Raw genomic sequence first — 18,483 nt, 5'->3', positions numbered from 1 at the left:
TAGCGAGTATGAGAGCCTGTGATTCCCTGACAACTAAATTTGAGACGAAGTATACAATGAATTTCATATCAAATTATCTGCTCAGCAGATTTAAGGTAGGTAACAACTAAACACTAAGCTTATTTCATTAGTATAAGCCGAGTATATCATTATGTATTATTAATATAAATAAGGATGCCATCTGTTCATTGTTACCTGTAAGTACTCAGCAGTTATTAAATTTGCACTACTTGAGAGGGCCCCCACGAATAAACTAGTGACTGTAGGACGATGAAACTTTGTCGAAACATCTGTAACATCGTGCAGAAGAAAAACAACAAATAAACCACTCAAAGAAACATTTTAACTTCCACATGAGGGGCTAACATCTGTTAATCGCGTACCATCTTTACATTCAAAGTTACAAACGTTCCTCAGTGTGACGACCATCTGCGTCCACCCCAGAGATAACATTTCACAACTGTTCGAAGCACTTTGCAAATGGGGACCATGAAATGTTCATCTGTCATACCACAGCCTGTGCACTGTTCGAAGATCGTACATTGTGTCCAATACTCTTACCCGTGGCAACACTAACTTCAACAGTTTATGGTGCAACTGGCCGCCGGCCTCTCCCTGGAGCAATTCCCAAATTGCAGGTTAATTTGCACTTCCAACCTCAGTGCAGAAGGTCTCATTACTTTACCGGTACTTTACCGGCGTCCATACTCGCGAAGCGCATCAACACGTTACTGATGTTTGCATAAAACAACTCTCCGACTAAGGTCCTGCTCACCTTGTGCAGACCCGTGTTGACTGTCTGCAGCTCTAATGCACATTGATACGGTAAATCGCTTTTTCGTCTAAAATGGCTTAACTAGTTACAGTACAATAATAACCACCGAATACATCCTGGAGTGAGGGTATCCATTCAGTCACGTAATGGAGTTAGAAAATACAAGGGTAGTTTTTAACACGACTCGTTTTGCTACAGCACACGAAATATTTTATTTATGAACACAACTTTTATGATAAATGGAAATATGAAAATTATTTTATTTTTCTACGTAATAACCATTAATGTCTGAACACCAATTGTGGCACCAGTTTTTGGATACCGCAGTCCTAGAACTCTGCCGTCAGTCCATTTAACCAGACAGTTACAGCTACTTTTAACAAATCAATCGCCAATCGTTGTCCACCAAGAAAGTCATCAAGTTTTGGAAAAAGAAAGTGATTGTGTTAGAGCAGAGCTGTAGGACGGGTGGTCCAGTAATTCTCACCGAAAAGTGTCAGGCTGCGCCATTGTCGTTGCTGCAAAAGAGGCAGAGCATTGTCGTGAAGCAGAATAATGGCCCTCGAGAGTAGTCCCTGCCAGTGGCTTTCAATTGTGAACCCAACCTTTAAAGAGCTTTCACAATATCTCTCAACATGTCACTTGTCTCAGCAGGAAGTGTACAAAAAAATTACAAAAAACCTTTTCTGACCCAGAAGCTGTGGCCATGATTTTTTGTGTTTGCGTCTGTTTGAATTTCTTTGGTTTTGTCGCAGAATATTAATGATGCCACTCACTGGATCGTCGTCTATGAAGTATACGGAGCAATCTATCTTTAATCATCAATCACATCATCACTGAAGAACTCTTCACCATTCTTGCTGCAGCACTCCAGAAATAACGATTTGGCAGTAGTTTTTGTTCGCTGTTCGCCCGCATCATTCTTGGGACCTATCTCCCACATATTTCTTGTACTGTTGTTTGTCAGTAGTAATCGCATAAATTATTGACCTTGAAACAAAATGTTAGATCACCATTCACTTTAATTGTTGCACACACTCCTTGACCCTTAAACCATACAGTGATGGACTCACATTTATTTTACTATGATTCCTGGTCCTAACAACAAATGGCATATTTGACGTGAAATACGACCGACCCAAGTCACCTCGTTTACTTGAAAGGTGAGATAAGCAATAATATCTCTTCTATTAAAAGCCTCCAGTCCTGCAACGGTCTTATAGACCATCAGGCGAGAACACCTAAATCTCGTGTAGCGTGGCATCGCCGTCCAATGCTGTTGCACGAGCAAGTGCACGACGACTGACGCCGTCTAACCAGATTCACGCCTAATATTCCACTTGCAGTGAGAACCAGAAATCATCGTAAAATAAATGAGAGTGTCCGTCACTGTATGGTAGAAAGGCCAAGGAAATTGCGCAAAAATCAAAGTGACTGGTGATCTTACCTTTTACTACAGAAACTGAAATAAAGTACCTATCCTTACCTTATCTCCCGTGAGATTATTTTTTTAATAAACAAAAAGTAAACATTTAATGCATTAATTTGTGTTGTAGCTCTCAGCATCTCCGTGCGCTCGAGCGCGTGACCTTTGAGCGGAATTACCGCTGCGGCGCAGTACTGCCTTTGACGCCATATGAGTGTTGACTGACTCCCGCAGCTATGTAGTTTCTTAAAAAAAACTCTTTTGCAGTCACAAAAACATTTTTCTTCAAACCATTGGAGTGACCAAAGAAGAAAACAATCCCAAATTTCAGAAGCTGGAGATGGTATATCGGTTCTTCAAGGACTGCTGCAATACAAAATCCATCTCCATCAAAGCGAAAATTAGGCACTACAAAAAAGCTATGAAACTGCAAGTGCTCTCCTACTTAAAGTAGGAGAAATAGAGAAAATGGAGAAGGAAAGAGTGTAGTTCTCCAAAAAATTCTAGGATTCAACGCAGATGAATATGACAACTACAAATTAAGAAGCAACAAAGAACTATCGAAGATTTACCGAACTTTCAGACAGTCGGGAGAAGGCAGTTCACCTTTCTGGAAACGTGGAAAAATAGACAAAAAATAATACATTAAGAGAATTCGAAAATTTCAGTAACGAAAAGAACAGCTGGATCAGAGATACTCAAAAACTTAGGAGAGATGAAGCTAACTGAAGCTATTCAGAACAAAAATTCTTAACCAAAATAAAAAATAAACGGTTTTCGAAAAAAAGAGGGAATGAAGTGCTGGAAGATAAGAAGAACCACCTTATTCGAAAAAAACAATAGCTAAGTAATTGTTTTACATGGTCCATAATTGGCGAGAGTAAACATGAAGCTGAAACCTAAAAATACAATTAGAAATAACATCAAAACGATTGAAAAAACCAATGTTAGATATCATCAAAATTAACTAGCAAAAACTGCAACGTTAATACTATTATTCAATTGATGCGATCTATAACGCTGCCTACCAAAATTCAATTGTCAATTCAATCTTACCTTTGTATGTGCTGTATTTTGGTATAGTGGGAATGGTTACCAATGCAGATAAAGAATTTCTATTATTTCCTCTGGTACCGTGTTTAAAAAAGAAAACAAGATGCTTGTCCAGGGAATGTATCAAAATGAGCAATATACAACTGAAAACCCGCTAACGGAAATATTACACTCAGAATCTGATGATTTTTAACTTTCCGTTGACAGTGAAACGTTTAATAACTTGTTCAGCGTTACTTCGCCCTCACATTGAAAAAGAATACGAACACGCGAAAAATTTTATTCTCGTCTACCTGGTTCTCTAATGACAGTTCATTAAAATACCACAACAAGGGAACATAGAACCATCATCGCCCGTGGAGGAACCGGAGTTCCTCGATTTATTTTATTTCATTCCACTCCGCTTGTATGTTACTGTATGTGTAAAATATTGATTTTGTTAATAACCTCTTCATGCGTAATATATGGTTGGGAAAGAAGTGACACCTCTACATTTTCGTAATTGTCAGTGCTATTTTGTTTTTATACTTTATAGTAGTTTTCATCTACATCTACATTCATACTCCGCAAGGCAATTGACGGTGTGTGGCGGAGGGCACTTTGAGTACCTTTATCTGTTCTCCCTTCTATTCCAGCCTCGTATTGTTCGTGGAAAGAAAGATTGTCGGTATGGCTATGTGTGGGCTCTAATCTCTCTGATTTTATTCTCATGGTCTCTTCGCGAGATATACGTAGGAGGGAGCAATATACTGCTTGACTCTTCGGTGAAGGTATGTTCTCGAAACTTGAACAAAAGCCCGTACCTAGCTACTGAGCGTCTTTCTTGCAGAGTCTTCCACTGGAGTTTATCTATCACCTCCGTAACGCTTTCGCGATTACTAAATGATCCTGTAACGAAGCGCGATGCTCTCCGTTGGATCTTCTCTATCTCTTCTATCAACCCTATCTGGTACGGATCCCACACTGCTGAGCAGTATTCAAGCAGTGGGCGAACAAGTGTACTGTAACCTACTTCCTTTGTTTTCGGACTACATTTCCTTAGGATTCTTCCAATGAATCTCAGTCTGGCATCTGCTTTACCGACGATTAATTTTATATGGTCATTCCATTTTAGATCACTCTTAATGCCTACTCCCAGATAATTTATGGAATTAACTGCTTCCAGTTGCTGACCTATTCTGTAGCTAAATGATAAGGGATCTATCTTTCTATGTATTCTCAGCACATTACACTTGTCTACATTGAGATTCAATTGCCATTCCCTGTACCATTCGTCAATTCGTTGCAGATCCTTCTGCATTTCAGTACAATTTTCCATTGTTACAACCTCTCGATATACTACTGCATCATCCGCAAAAAGCCTCAGTGAACTTTCGATGTTATCCACAAGGTCATTTATATATATTGTGAACAGCAACGGTCCCACTACACTCCCCTGCGGCACACCCGAAATCACTTACTTCGGAAGACTTCTCTCCATTGAGAATGACATGCTGCGTTATGTTATCTAGGAACCCTTCAATCCAATCACACAATTGGTCTGATAGTCCATATGCTCTTACTTTGTTCAATAAACGACTGTGGGGAACTGTATCAAACGCCTTGCGGAAGTCAAGAAACACAGCATCTACCTGGGAACCCGTGCCTATGGCCCTCAGAGTCTCGTGGACGAATAGTGCAAGCTGGGTTTCACACTATAGTCTTTTTCGAAACCCATGCTGATTCCTACAGAGTAGATTTGTAGTCTTCAGGAAAGTCATTATACTCTAACATAATTCGTGTTCCAAAATTCTACAACTGATCGACGTTAGAGATATCTGTTCGACGTCCCTTCTTGAACACGGGGATGACCTGTGCCGTTTTCCAATCTTTTGGAACGCTACGCTCTTCTAGAGACCTACGGTACACCGCTGCAAGAAAGGGGGCAAGTTCCTTCGCGTGAAACTCACGACAGAGTGAGGAATTTTAACAAAACACTTTTTCACTAAACGTATGTAGCGACACATCGACACAAACAATATCCATCTTGCCAACCTTTCCGTCAATAAAAATTTGTCGCCAACAGGTCAAACACGATCTGTGCTTGACAAACACGTCAAACAGCATCGTACACGGTCAAATATTTGGCAAGCATAGTTACATTTGACAAAATGTTTCATCGTTTACGTGGTCCTAAAGGCGTCACACAGATTACATGGGACTCTGCACGTCGATGAACTTTTCAGGTGATAGTATTTTCGACCACTTTCGGCTGTATGTGCCACATTCCTTGCCATCTCGGACTTTCACAGGTGCTTAATGGTAGCCTTATTTGGTACAGCCTTACCATAATGTTGCATCAAAGGCTGATTCATTGAACTTTACTGACAGGCCAATTCTAACTTCATTTCACACAGTACTTGTTTACGAACTCGTTACATTACACAGGGTACCTCACATGAAACCGGTCTCACGCTAGAGATTCAATTAACAATGAACTAACTAAAAAAGAACAGATAACAGTAACGTTAAAAACATGTAGTTATACGTTTACTAATTGTGCTGGAAGTGATGGTCATGACATCCAGGCCACTTCATAAGCAATTCGACCAGAGATGATTAACCGGTACGTGGTAAGTGAGGCGTAACAGTTGTGTGTATAATACTAAACTTGGATCAAATGAACAAGATTCATTGCTGAACTAAATTGACACAAAACACGTTTGGCAACAGCGGTAAGCAGTTTATCACGCTGTGACACCAGACGTTACTCTTATATCGTAGTTACGAGTATTTGCACTACTATTTGCGAAAATTTCAGGAATGATCTGTATCATTCCAAACTCGAAAAATGTGAACAACAATGGATACGTAAGTGATTAAGACTGCAGAGGGATGCTGTTCGTGCTGGTACGACACTGGTGCGCATTTCTACGCACTGTTGTAACCAACTGTGCTGGTTCAACGTTGAACACTACAATGGGGAGTGGACATGTGCGCTGCATTCTGCAGAGTGTGCACGGATGCCCTTTTGACGGTTTCCATCGATCGGAAACTACCAACACCTCAGAGTGGAATGGACACGTCAACACAGTCACAGGCGTGCCAAGTGGCAGAATGTAGTGTTTCGGACTTCAACTTGCCTTATTGATGGCTGTGTACGTGTTAGGTGCTACTGTTATGATCGCAATCGGCCAAACTACATTGTCGAACGGCAGAGTGAACAATAGCAGTGCGATAGTTTGGGGAGCCATTGGCTACAACGTACGATCTCGCCTCCTCCGTGTTGAGGGTAATCTGAATATCAACTGCTGCCCCAGAGGTTTGAGTCCGAGTGACGGTGGATCACTCGGCCCGTGGGTCGATGAAGAACGCAGCAAATTGCGCGTCGACATGTGAACTGCAGGACACATGAACATCGACGTTTCGAACGCACATTGCGGTCCATGGATTCCGTTCCCGGGCCACGTCTGGCTCAGGGTCGGCAAAAATTGTGTGATTGGATTGAAGAGTTCCTAGACAACAGAATGCAGCATGTCACACTCAATGGAGAGAAGTCTTCCGAAGTAAGAGTGGTTTCAGGTGTGCCGCAGGGGAGTGTCGTAGGACCGTTGCTATTCACAATATACATAAATGACCTTCTGGATAACATCGGAAGTTTACTGAGGCTTTTTGCGGATGATGCCGTGGTATATCGAGAGGTAACAATGGAAAATTTTACTGAAATGCAGGAGGATCTGCAACGAATTGACGCATGGTGCAGGGAATGTCAATTTAATCTCAATGTAGGCAAGCGTAATGTGCTGCGAATACATATAAAGATCCTATATCAGCTAGCTACAACTGGAGGCAGTTAATTCCATAAATTATCTGGGAGCAGGCATTAGGAGTGATTTAAAATGGAATGATCATATAAAGTTGATCGTCGGTAAGGCGGATGCCAGACAGTTTCAGTGGAAGAATCCTGAGGAAATGCAATCCGAAATCAAAGGAAGTAGGTTACGGTACACTTGTTCGCCCACTGCTTGAAGATTGCTCACCAGTGTGGGTTCCGTACCAGATAGTATTGATAGAAGAGAGCGAAGATCCAACGGAGCTTCGTTACAGGATCATTTAGTAATCGCGAAAGCGTTACGGAGATGATAGATAAACTCCAGTGGAAGACTCAGCTGAAGAGACGCTCAGTAGCTCGGTACGGGCCTTTGTTGAAGTTTCGAGAACATACCTTCACCGAGGAGTCAAGCAGTATATTGCTCCCTCCTACGTATATCTCGCGAAGAGACGATGAGGATAAAATCAGACAGATTAGAGCCCACACAGAGGCATACCGACAATCTTTCTTTCCACGAACAATACGAGGCTGGAATAGAAGGGAGAACCGATAGAGGTACTCAAGGTACCCTCCGCCACACACCGTCAGGTGGCTTGCGGAGTGTGGATGTAGATGTAGATGAGTATCTCTCCTGCAACTGGTTCCACATGCCATATTGTACTAGGACAATGTCTGGCTGCATGAGGCGAGGAATATGCAACCTTTCTTTGAAGAACGACGAGTCCCACCGTTTCCTTGGCCTACCGTCTTCCGACCAGCTACAGTACACGCGGTTTCGGCGTTGTAACGCTGAAGTTGCTCAGCCAACACCACTGTGACGATCTTAGAGCATTCTTTTCATGGACAAGTGATTTGAAAGGTCTTTCAATCTTCTGTTTTATCAGCAGCTGATTTTCTTTTCGGGATAGGGATGCTATTTAGAAGATTTTCCCTCAAACTATTTCCGAACTGCAGAAACAAATATTGCGGTTCTTAGGGGTAAGCACATTACAAGAGCTGGAACGTCGTATCCAACTGAGTAAATAGTTCAGTGGAGATCAGTTCGACATCGTTGTAGCTTAGTCATTTTCTCTTAAGATCGAGTTGCTTTTTCCGCATTCTGTGTAAACAAATCACGTAATATAATGAAGATCACATACGGCAAACTATCGGAGATCAGTGTATATAAGGCATGGCAAAGAAACTTCCCCGTACTCGACATTGTTGGAGGAAGGCGATGTAGTTACTCGAGCAAAAAGGGGGGACTACTAGATTTAAACATGTCAGAGCACAAGAAAGACATTTCAGTTACAAGCTCAGCCCGTCATGTGGTCGTAATCATGTCGAAAACCTTTTCACATTAATCGCCTGAGTCCAAATGACAGCTCTGCCAATGCAGTGCCCTTTTATACCTTGTGTACGCAAAACTACCGCCATTTGTATGTGTACATATCGCTATCCCACGACTTGTCACTTCAGTGTATACCATACATCCGTCAAACAAAATAGCTGTGCTCAGTAGTTGGAAGAAATCACAGAACTGGCAGACAAAACTGCTGTTTAATATCCTTTACATCCCTCTGTTAATTGTTACAACTTAGTAGATGACCTCTATGTCAATGAGCATTGATTCCGAAAATATCCGAAACCAAACCCAATTTTTCCGAATACCCTGAAAGCTACAAATCAAGGCAGTCAGGTAAATACATTATTTATTGAGTTCTGAAAACCATTTGGCTTGGTACCACAACAGTGCTAATTATCGACGGCGTAATCGTGGGGGATATCAAGAGAACTTTATGACTGAATTCATTATTTCTTGGAAGGAGGATACAACACATTATCTTTGGTGTAGAGTCAGCAACATGTGTAACTTCAGGCATGTCCCTGGAAAGACTGCTGGAATGCTTAGCGTGTACGTTGTATAGTAACGAGCTAGCAGACAATATTAATAGTAACCTCTCACTTTTCATTGATTATGAAATTACAATGAACGGAAGTCTTAAGAAAGCTGCGGAAGTATCAGTCCGATCTCGACAAACTTTTGAAGAGATGCAAGGATTGGCAAGTTCGAGTAAATGTTACAAAAAGTAGAAGTGTGCACTTCACAAAACTTGTAAACATTTTCTCTTATGACAACAGCAATTACACAGGCTCAGTAGTAGGTAGAAAGGTGGCAGAGATGGTCTCATACTACGAAAATTGGGTTAGTATACGAAAGAGATTGCTTTCAAAACACTGGCACGACTCTCAACCTCCACTCATAGATTACGCCTTAGGGTTGTTCCGACTTACCGACTGCTGCCTAGAAGGCAGGAAGAAGAGGAAGAGCGAGCTATGATCATTGGATATGTTATCAGCCTCTCCAGCTATTATTGCGAGTAAATGAATCCTGATGGTGCTGCTGCTTTTACATTCAAGTAGCTCCCCCACTTGGTCTACGTGACTGAGTGAACCCGTTCCAGACCTTCCTACCGCACAAAATCAGAGTGCCACCGGGAAGTCAACCGGGTCCTCCCATACCAAAAATAACGACACTATTTGTTGGGCTATGCGCACAGTCCTAACACGACCGGTTTTAGAATATTGTTGACGTTTGTGGTACCCATTCGAAATCGGATTAAGAGGGTATATTGAACATATACTAGGAAGCGCAGCACAAATGTTACCAAGTTTACTAATGGAAGGGCGTAACAGAGGTGGTTCTGTTGCTGCATTCGACCGAGCCACTGGAGAGTGCTGCCCTCTCTGGAGATATTTCTACCTGAGGGGCAATGGTCGGTAGGTCGTGCCTGTAAGGGGACATGAGCGTACGCTCTCCTCGGCGACAGTAGAACAGATGTGAATGATTCTCGGTCGGTCGGCTGCCTTCAGACTGTAGCTGCGCACCATGTAAAACGGGAAATATGTACATTTTGACTTTTGAAACCTAACTGCGTATAATAAGTGATTATCTGAATTGTTGTTCACTTCACTCCGAATGGATCCGAACCATTATACAGTCCTCCTAAATTCATGGTCTTCCGGTGCATTTACGCTTCACATTTTCATCTGCGGACGGTAGTAGAGGTACTGATGAAACTAAACTTGCAGGCACTTCAAGATAGACGCCAATTGTCTTCGAAAGCCTCTCTATAAAGTTTTAAGCAAAAACTGAGTCAATAATGTAGGAATATACTGAAAGCCTCTGAATTGTTTCTGTATGGACCCCGACGACAAAAAGGGACTAATGAGAGCACGCATCCAGGCATTTAATCAGCTATGCTTCCTACGTTCCATACGCTACTGGAACGGAAAGACGCACTAGTAACTGATAGAATGGGACGAAATCTCCGCCATGCAATTCATACGTGCTTGCATAGATGTAAATGTAAGAGGGTCGCTCAAGAAAGCACAACATACCGGGTGATCAAAAAGTCAGTATAAATTTGAAAACTGAATAAATCACGGAATAATGTAGATAGAAAGGTACAAATTGACACACATGCTTGGAATGACATGGGGTTTTATTAGAACCAAAAAAAATACAAAAGTTCAAAAAATGTCCGACAGATGGCGCTTCATCTGATCAGAATAGCAATAATTAGCATAACAAAGTAAGACAAAGCAAAGATGATGTTCTTTACAGGAAATGCTCAATATGTCCACCATCATTCTTCAACAATGGCTGAGGAATAATGTTGTTAACAGCACTGTAAAGCATGTCCGGAGTTATGGTGAGGCATTGGCGTCGGATGTTGTCTCAGCACCCCTAGAGATGTCGGTCGATCACGATACACTTGCGACTTCAGGTAGCCCCAAAGCCAGTAATCGCACGGACTGAAGTCTAGGGACCGGGGAGGCCAAGCATGACGAAAGTGGCGGCTGAGCATCACCAAACGACGCGTGCAAGAGATCTTTCATGCGTCTAGCAATTTTTTTGGTTCTAATAAAACCCCATGTCATTCCAAGCATGTGTGTCAATTTTTACCCCTGTATCTACATTATTCCCTGGTTTATTAAGTTTTCAAATTTATACTGACTTTTTGATCACCCGGTATTTTCGAAGACTCAATTTTTGCTCTACATCTTTGCTAATCACGGAGGATATAGACTCCGAATCATTTGTTTGTAGCCATCCACTGTCCAGTGACGTCGTTCTACGCACGACCTCGAATGTGTGAGTGAACTGACTGCAGAAATGTGTGGCTTGTGAGCAGCTGCTATACAACTAACTCCCTCCGCAAAGGCATTGTGCTAGCTGGATCGCCGGTAACGTTTTGTAAGTCATGAATGACTCCTTACGTTGATCTCATGCGATTTTTACAACCACCATCCACTAGGTCAGTCGGTACACGACGTCGGCTGATCTCTGTTATCTGCGGTTGTTACATCGCGTTTCCACTTCAGTCACATCAGCAATCGTCGACTTGGGCAACTGTAGAAGGATGCAAATGTCCCTGAGGGATTTGTTACGCATGTGGCATCCAATGACCAGTCCGCGTTCGAAGTCTATGAGCTCTCCTGAAGGATCCATTTTGGCGTTAATGCTTCTCAACTGACAACGCCATACTCCCTGCCTCCTTTAATACTGGCGGGCCCGCACTAGATAGGGGCGTGCAGATACTTTACACCAAATGTTACATAGTAGAAGTGTAGTTTTACTTTTGTAGGACTTGTGACCGCACTTCCCATCCTTTCCAACGACACCATCAGACTGGAGGAAGTTACCTGGTCGGCGGCGGCGTGGCGTGGGCGGCGGCAGCTGCGTGAAGTACGGCGGCGTTGAGAGCGGCACATTCTCCAGCTCCGGAGACGTCACTCCAGCGCCCGCGGCCAGCGCTGCGCCTGCGCCGGCGGTCGTCTTGCTGCCCTGCAACACACAGCCCGCCGTCACCACTAGAGTTGAGTAACTGGCGTTTAAGTGCACGCTTAACTATTCCCCAAAGTGCGCAGTATAGCGCTCCGAAGTGAACGGCAAAAATCGCGTGTGGCTAGATGTGCCACAAAGCGTACGTCAATATGGCATGCACGACAGCAAGCTGTCACGGCGTGGACTGCTGAAAGGACATAAGCGATCTTCGCGTTCTCTGTGGCAACTGCACCACATACAGTGACACGGAAAAACACGGAACTAAAAGGCCGTTATGAGTGCAAAATGGATGAGCACGCGGAAGAAGAGGGGAGCTTTACATTTTTCGAAAATACTTAGATGATACATACTTGTTTCGAAATTGAGAATGAGTGATTATAGATTCGCACCACACCTTCTGCAACAGTTTAAATAAACATGATACTGATAACAAAAACAATTGCGTTTGGCCCGAGAAGCTATCTGCTTCTCTAAAATCCACACCACTAGTGAAGCTAACTGTCAAAAAACTATACCTTTTGTATGTTAAGGCTCACCCTCCCGACACCACTTCTCTGAGATGCAATGTCTTTCTTGACAGTACAGTGACTTCAAAGTTTTTACTTTGTTTTTAATCTCATGCAGTGTTGTTTGCGCCCTACAGTCTTCGTACAACGTACTGCATTTAATTACTTATCTTTGTTTCTGTTGTGATAATTACTTCTGATGACAAAAGAGACAGCTTCACTTCATCTTATGAACAGTAACGCTTAAGTACTCTATGCATTAAACTGCCGTATATCTTCTGCTCGACAACACTTTCTCGGCGCTTTTTGGAAGCTAAAGTATGCATCTGTAGACGCCTTCACTGCTTCCAACAAGATGTGTGAGGAAACTCTTCGGCTTTTGACAGCAGCGTTGTGTAACATAATATACCCTTTCACGTTCAGATGTGGATTTCCATTCATTTCGATGCAATATGTTTGCAGGCAGTCTGCACAATTCCACGGACTTTTCCTGTGCGCCAAAAGAACGTCTACTACAGGCACCAAGACATCCCTGATACACTCTTGGTTTTTTGGTGGGACAAATCTGCCGTGATGGGGTGCGGCTTCCTTAAGTGCTCCATATTGCAACGAAATTTCGCCTTGGTGGCATCACACAGCTTGAAGACTTCTGTACGTCGTAGAGAAATTTCTTCTGCAGTTAATAATGATGCGTCGTCTGAAATAGACGAGACTAGTATACTGGTCAACAATCTTTCTGTCATTAAGAATGTGAACGATTTTTAGTAAATTTGTAAGTCCTGTATTCAAAATGAATTCAGTGTGTATGTAGCTCAGCTGTCTTGATATGTTACTCTCTATCGAAATGCTTGGAAACGCCGTACTTTGGTTTGAGTGGGCTTACTTATTGTACAAATGCAATTGTCGAAACCTGCATTATGTACGTATTTTGTCTCACAAAAATAGATTAACCACTTAAAAGAAAAATTTTGCAATATCCTAATTCCCTACCCGCTGTAATTCCCATTCGTCAGCTTGAATACTTACCATTACCTGTGACGAACTGAAGATCGTGGGATATATGGGTACTGACGCAAAACTGTAAAACCCTTGTTGTCCACAGAGACCACAAATGGAAGGAAAAATAGTCTACTACTGACTTTGCAGAGAAATATTAACTGTACCAGAAAATGAATATGGACTGTTAAGGGAATGTGTGTCGACGTTAGGATAGAAGCAATAGTGGCAAACTAAAAAGGTTTTAGATTAATGCTGACGAATTTGACAGAAACAAGTTGGTTGGTACAAGAAAAATTTTGGAAGAAACCTGTAGTAAAGACGAGTGATTCCGCGGCACGGTGGTATAAATGAACTAGTTTTTTCTGCTTTAGAATGACCTATTATTTTGTTCAGTTTATGATCTTGTTAAGGAAATTGCAAACAATACGTATCAGGAATTTATAGCCTCCAAAAAATTATTTGCCGCTACCCTACGTCACGTTAAATATCTAGTCTGTCACGGACAAGGAGTCTAAAGTGGATCATCGATTTTGATCAGATTTTGCAAGGACATTCTATATTGAAAATAGAGACATGCTTCGGCTTCTCGCTGGGCTATTTTTGTTCTATGTATCAGGATGAAAATAACTGTCAATACATTAAAATATATGCTTATTTGATTATTATCACACGTCCCGATGTTTTACTTCAAAAGAGGCAAAGAAAATTTTCAGGTTATCATCAGATATACCAAAAAATATCAAATGAAAAATGCCACGACCAACAATCGACACAGACCAGCAGCGTGGTAGTGTGATGCCTTGACAGCTTCGCCGCCGATCTCGCGCTGCTGGACAGACTGAATGGTGGTTACCCAAGATATGCCACGAAAACACAAAACAGGCTAATAACATTAACTGTCGACCTTATATTACATTAATAAAAACTGTGTTGTTTTGAGTATCTTTCGATGTGTAGTATTGAAAATACGTTTTTCCGTCATCAACTTTGATGGTTCAAATGGTTAAATGGCTCTGAGCACTATGGGACTTAACATCTGAGGTCATCAGTCCCCTAGAACTTAGAACTACTTAAGCCTAACTTAACTAAGGACATCACACACATCCATGCCCGAGGCAGGATTCGAACTTGCGACCGTAGCGGTCGCGCGCTTCCAGACTGAAGCGCCTAGAACCGCTCTGCCACAACGGCCGGCCATCAACTTTGATCTCACTGTTTTTGAGAAACTAGCAAGAGTCTAGCAAAAACCCGAAACATGTCTATTTTCAGTGTAGAAAGTCTTCGCAAAACTATCGAAATCGGTGACCTACATGTCAGACCCTCTCCTTGTTACTTGATCCTACGTAAACGATGTCACTAAAAAAATGTCTTAGGTTTTCCTGTATTTTGATATCACTTTTCCATTTCATATTAGGCAGTGCACGTGCTGAACAATGTTTAAGTCTTCTACACTTCTTGCTTAAATTGTTCTACCAGCAACAGTTACTAGATGTTGCTTCGTGAAGAAGCTTTCATCCTGCATACAACAAATGTAATAATGTATAGATAAATATGCCAAGGAACAGAACTTAAGATTACCTGTGTCGCAACCTCTAACACTATACTTCCAGTATACTTCCACTGCTTGAAATGTGTTTAGACTCCAATTAGATGACTGTTTATGGTTTTTAAAAGTGCGGTATGTTAGCTACATTTCTTACGTAGCGACCTAATGTGCACCACACGACGTAGACAGTGACTACTTTTGCAAACCCTGCGATCAGATTCGTTAAATTTGAAGCGTCATTACTACGGCTAGTAAAGAAAATATAGTAAGTACACTGTTAAGTAGCATCGCAATCCTAAGTTATAAAATTAAAATTTTTTAAAAACTGAACAGTCTCCACAGAATCGCTTGAGAAACAATTATTCTGTGTGCATCACGGACAGACGCATTTTACAGCGGCTGTGCGGTGAAAAAGGCGCTCTCTAGCGGTCGGGTGGCACCGCAGCAGGGAGCGCTGGGGGGCAGCCGCGGCAGTGTGGGCTGCCCCAGAACTCGCTACGTTTCACGTGCCATTCTGAGCACCGCTGCGGACCCGGCACGGTTTGTGCTGCGTCAGTGTGGGAAACGCCTAAAGGTCGATTCAGATTTGACGGAACAGACCATTTCACAATACATTCAAATAGTGGTATTCACGTAGGCCATCGATAGAATGTCAGTACCGAGGTGTCTCTGGATAAAAATGTTGACTACTGTTGTAGGCGGAGGAGGGGAGGGGGTGGCATACATGACGACTGTAAACTTCGGAAGTTAAGCTTTCTTACCACGCTAATTCATGTTGTAGAAGTGGGTTTTCTGTTGTTTTAGATTATTGCAGCGTTAGCGGCAGCGCCTGCGAAAGTATTACAGGCCTTATGTATCCTGGTGAAATATACCAAGGAGTGTATTTGCAGTTTGCCGCATTCAGTGTGAGCAAAGAACTAATGATTTTGTGATAAAGTGCAGTAGGAGTGGTCTTCTGATATTGGTTGCTAGCGTGTATTTAATTAATTTAAAAGTAGTAGTATAAGAAATTTTCCGACACCAATTATGGCTGTCCCCTAATTCTAAGTCAGATGTGGCGCACCATGTCCTCTGAGGCTGGTATACTGGTTAGCTATCCAGCATAAGTGGTATATATGCAGAATCAACGCTGTTAACACTTTGAGGACTGAGCGCAAGTGTGGACGCTCAACCGGCTGGTACTGAGCGATTTCACAGTTTTTCTGAATTTTCTACAGCAGATTCTATATCACAGAAAATAGATTGCTCTTTTGCATTTAAAAACTACGTCCATTCCCTTCAGAGTACTGCAAAGAAATAAACATTTACGTTAGTGACAAGGGTTGTATATTAATTTGAGAGTATGCTGTTTCCACAGTAAAAAAAAAAAATTAGGGTTTAGAACCTCTAAGGGACATAGGGTTGAAGTTGTTGGTTTTAAATGAATAACTGTTGAAATATGAACTTATATTTTATTAATAATCACACAGTTACATTGGCTTTTTTATGAAACATTTCGAAACATTTTGGAAAACAAAGCCCTACATCACAGGTTTCACAATAATATCGCATGTCTTTCCTTGAAAGTTTACCATATCTGGCCACGCTTGTTTCTGCACGTGCTTTGCACCTTCTCTGAGGCCACTTAGACAATTTTGTGGGTGGAATTAATTTTGGAAAATGTCTTCCGCTTAGTCTGTTGATGGGTGAACTATTCTGAGAAGTGCATGAGTCTAAGAGGCCACCTTTGTGAACCAAGTTCTGTGCTAACTCTGTAATGTATTCAACCAGATGTTTGCTTGTATTTCGCGACTTTTTGTGCAAAATGTATGAATTTACAGTCATGAGCATGAAAATGTGAAAGAAAACTTTTTTCCACCACTGAATTTGTTTTCGTTCAAAAGGATAGTATGCCATTAGCTGGTCGCTATGTTCCACACCAGCTTTTTTACTATTGTAGTCCAAAACACAGTCTGGCTTAATTTTTCCCACCATTCCAAATTTAGTTTTTACACTGACATTTGTTGCCGTCATTCCATGCTTTGTTGTCAAAAGAAATACCGTCTCTGTTGTCCTTCCATTTTACAAACAGTAAGTGATCTCGTCTGCGAAACGAAAGTTCATTTTTTTTCAATTTCTGGCCAACAAGATCCCTTGGTAGACCTTTTCTATTTTTCTCCACAGTACCAACTGCCTTAGATCTTTTCCCCCCACAAATAATCTAGTAAATCAGGGCAGGTGTAAAATAGGTCCATGTATAATGTGTGACCATTATTATGTAACGAATGACACAATCTGTCTACAATGTGTAAAATGCTGTTATCGGCTTTAGACTGTATCCCAGAATAAATTTCACAGTTGAGGACGTACCCACTTTCACTTTCACATAGCATAAAAAATTTTACGCCATATTTATTAGGCTTATATTTTATATACACCCTAAATCTCAGTCTACCACTAAAAGGGCAAATTCCTTCATCTATAGTAATATTTTCGCCTGGGTTGTAAGCCTTTCCACTTTGGGTCACGCATCTGTCGAATATAGGTTTTACCTTATGAATAGGATCGTCACCTACCTGATTTTTAGGAAAATATGTTGCGTTTCTAAGAGATGTAACATTCGTAGAATTGAAAAAATCTATCTCTTGGCAGACACTTTGCCGCAAATGAGGACTGCAACACGGGATTTGTTGACCAGTAGTCAGACAGTTATGGTTTCTTGACTAAGTACATATGCAAAATAATACCAAAAAATTTATACAGTTCACTGAGTTTCACTGTTGTCCACTTACGCCATACTGACTGAGGCTTCAGTTTTCCTGTAGCACAGTGTCTCTATTGTCATTCAAGCGCAGCGGTTTGTCTCTCGTTTGACCAGTCCAACCAGTTCTTCATCGAAAAAGTACGTGAAACAATCAAACACTGAAGAATATTGGTCAATCCCATCCTGAATTCCACAGGATTCAGAAAAAAAACAAAGCTGGGGAGTGATTGTATCGTCATCTGTCCACTGGCCAGAAGAATATGGCAAATTGCAATGACCAGTTGTGTTTGTTGTGGCAACGATGTCAACAGCCTCATCTTCAGGTCTTCACCGTCCGAGGGATCGTTTTCATCTATAAGAAAATTCGTAAAAATTATCTTTTTTCTGACCAGGAATCAAACTAGAGAATTACGGAAATTTTGCACAAAAAACTTACCATCACTAATGTCAAAATCTGCAATTTCTTCATCTAATTCTGAACCACTATTGTTCAATAAAAACGCTATTTCTTCATCTCGCAAGGCCATGACGAAAATAAAGCACAAAGCTATCAGCCGACAACAATCTAAAGTTTCGAACTGCCACGCGCCTGTTGTAAGTCGAGCGTGAGCGCGGCAAAGCAAATGACTCAAAATATATTCCTGTACCACCCCCAACAGTGACATGCTGCCACCTATAATTTTTTCTTGGTACTAGGATAACCAGAGAGTACTTTTAAACCTACAGAATATGAAAGTCATGCGCTGGGAGTCGTTAAGATCGCTGATAATCGGCCGACGTCTTTTTGGGGTAC

At 41.7% G+C, this 18,483-nt stretch overlaps 1 protein-coding gene and 1 non-coding gene across 2 annotated transcripts in view; one reads left to right on the top strand and one right to left on the bottom strand.

The window, feature by feature from the left end:
- LOC124594366 overlaps nt 1-18,217 on the bottom strand; it is a 184,487-nt gene extending 166,270 nt beyond the window's left edge. Inside the window, exons 1-2 of the mRNA XM_047132734.1 lie at nt 18,127-18,217; nt 11,755-11,922 (exon numbers count right to left, since the gene is read on the bottom strand). Coding sequence (XP_046988690.1) covers nt 11,755-11,922; nt 18,127-18,217 — 259 coding nt within the window. The remainder of the gene's footprint in view (nt 1-11,754; nt 11,923-18,126) is intronic.
- Nucleotides 6,563-6,717, top strand: LOC124596677. The gene has a single exon (XR_006978340.1). It is a non-coding gene; the product is annotated as a 5.8S ribosomal RNA (ribosomal RNA).
- Nucleotides 18,218-18,483: the final 266 nt, after the last annotated feature.

The sequence above is a fragment of the Schistocerca americana genome, chromosome 2 (genome assembly GCF_021461395.2).
Source record: "Schistocerca americana isolate TAMUIC-IGC-003095 chromosome 2, iqSchAmer2.1, whole genome shotgun sequence".
NCBI lineage: Eukaryota > Metazoa > Arthropoda > Insecta > Orthoptera > Acrididae > Schistocerca > Schistocerca americana.
Note: the sequence above shows the minus strand (reverse complement) of the source record. Positions and strands in the feature narration are given on the sequence as shown.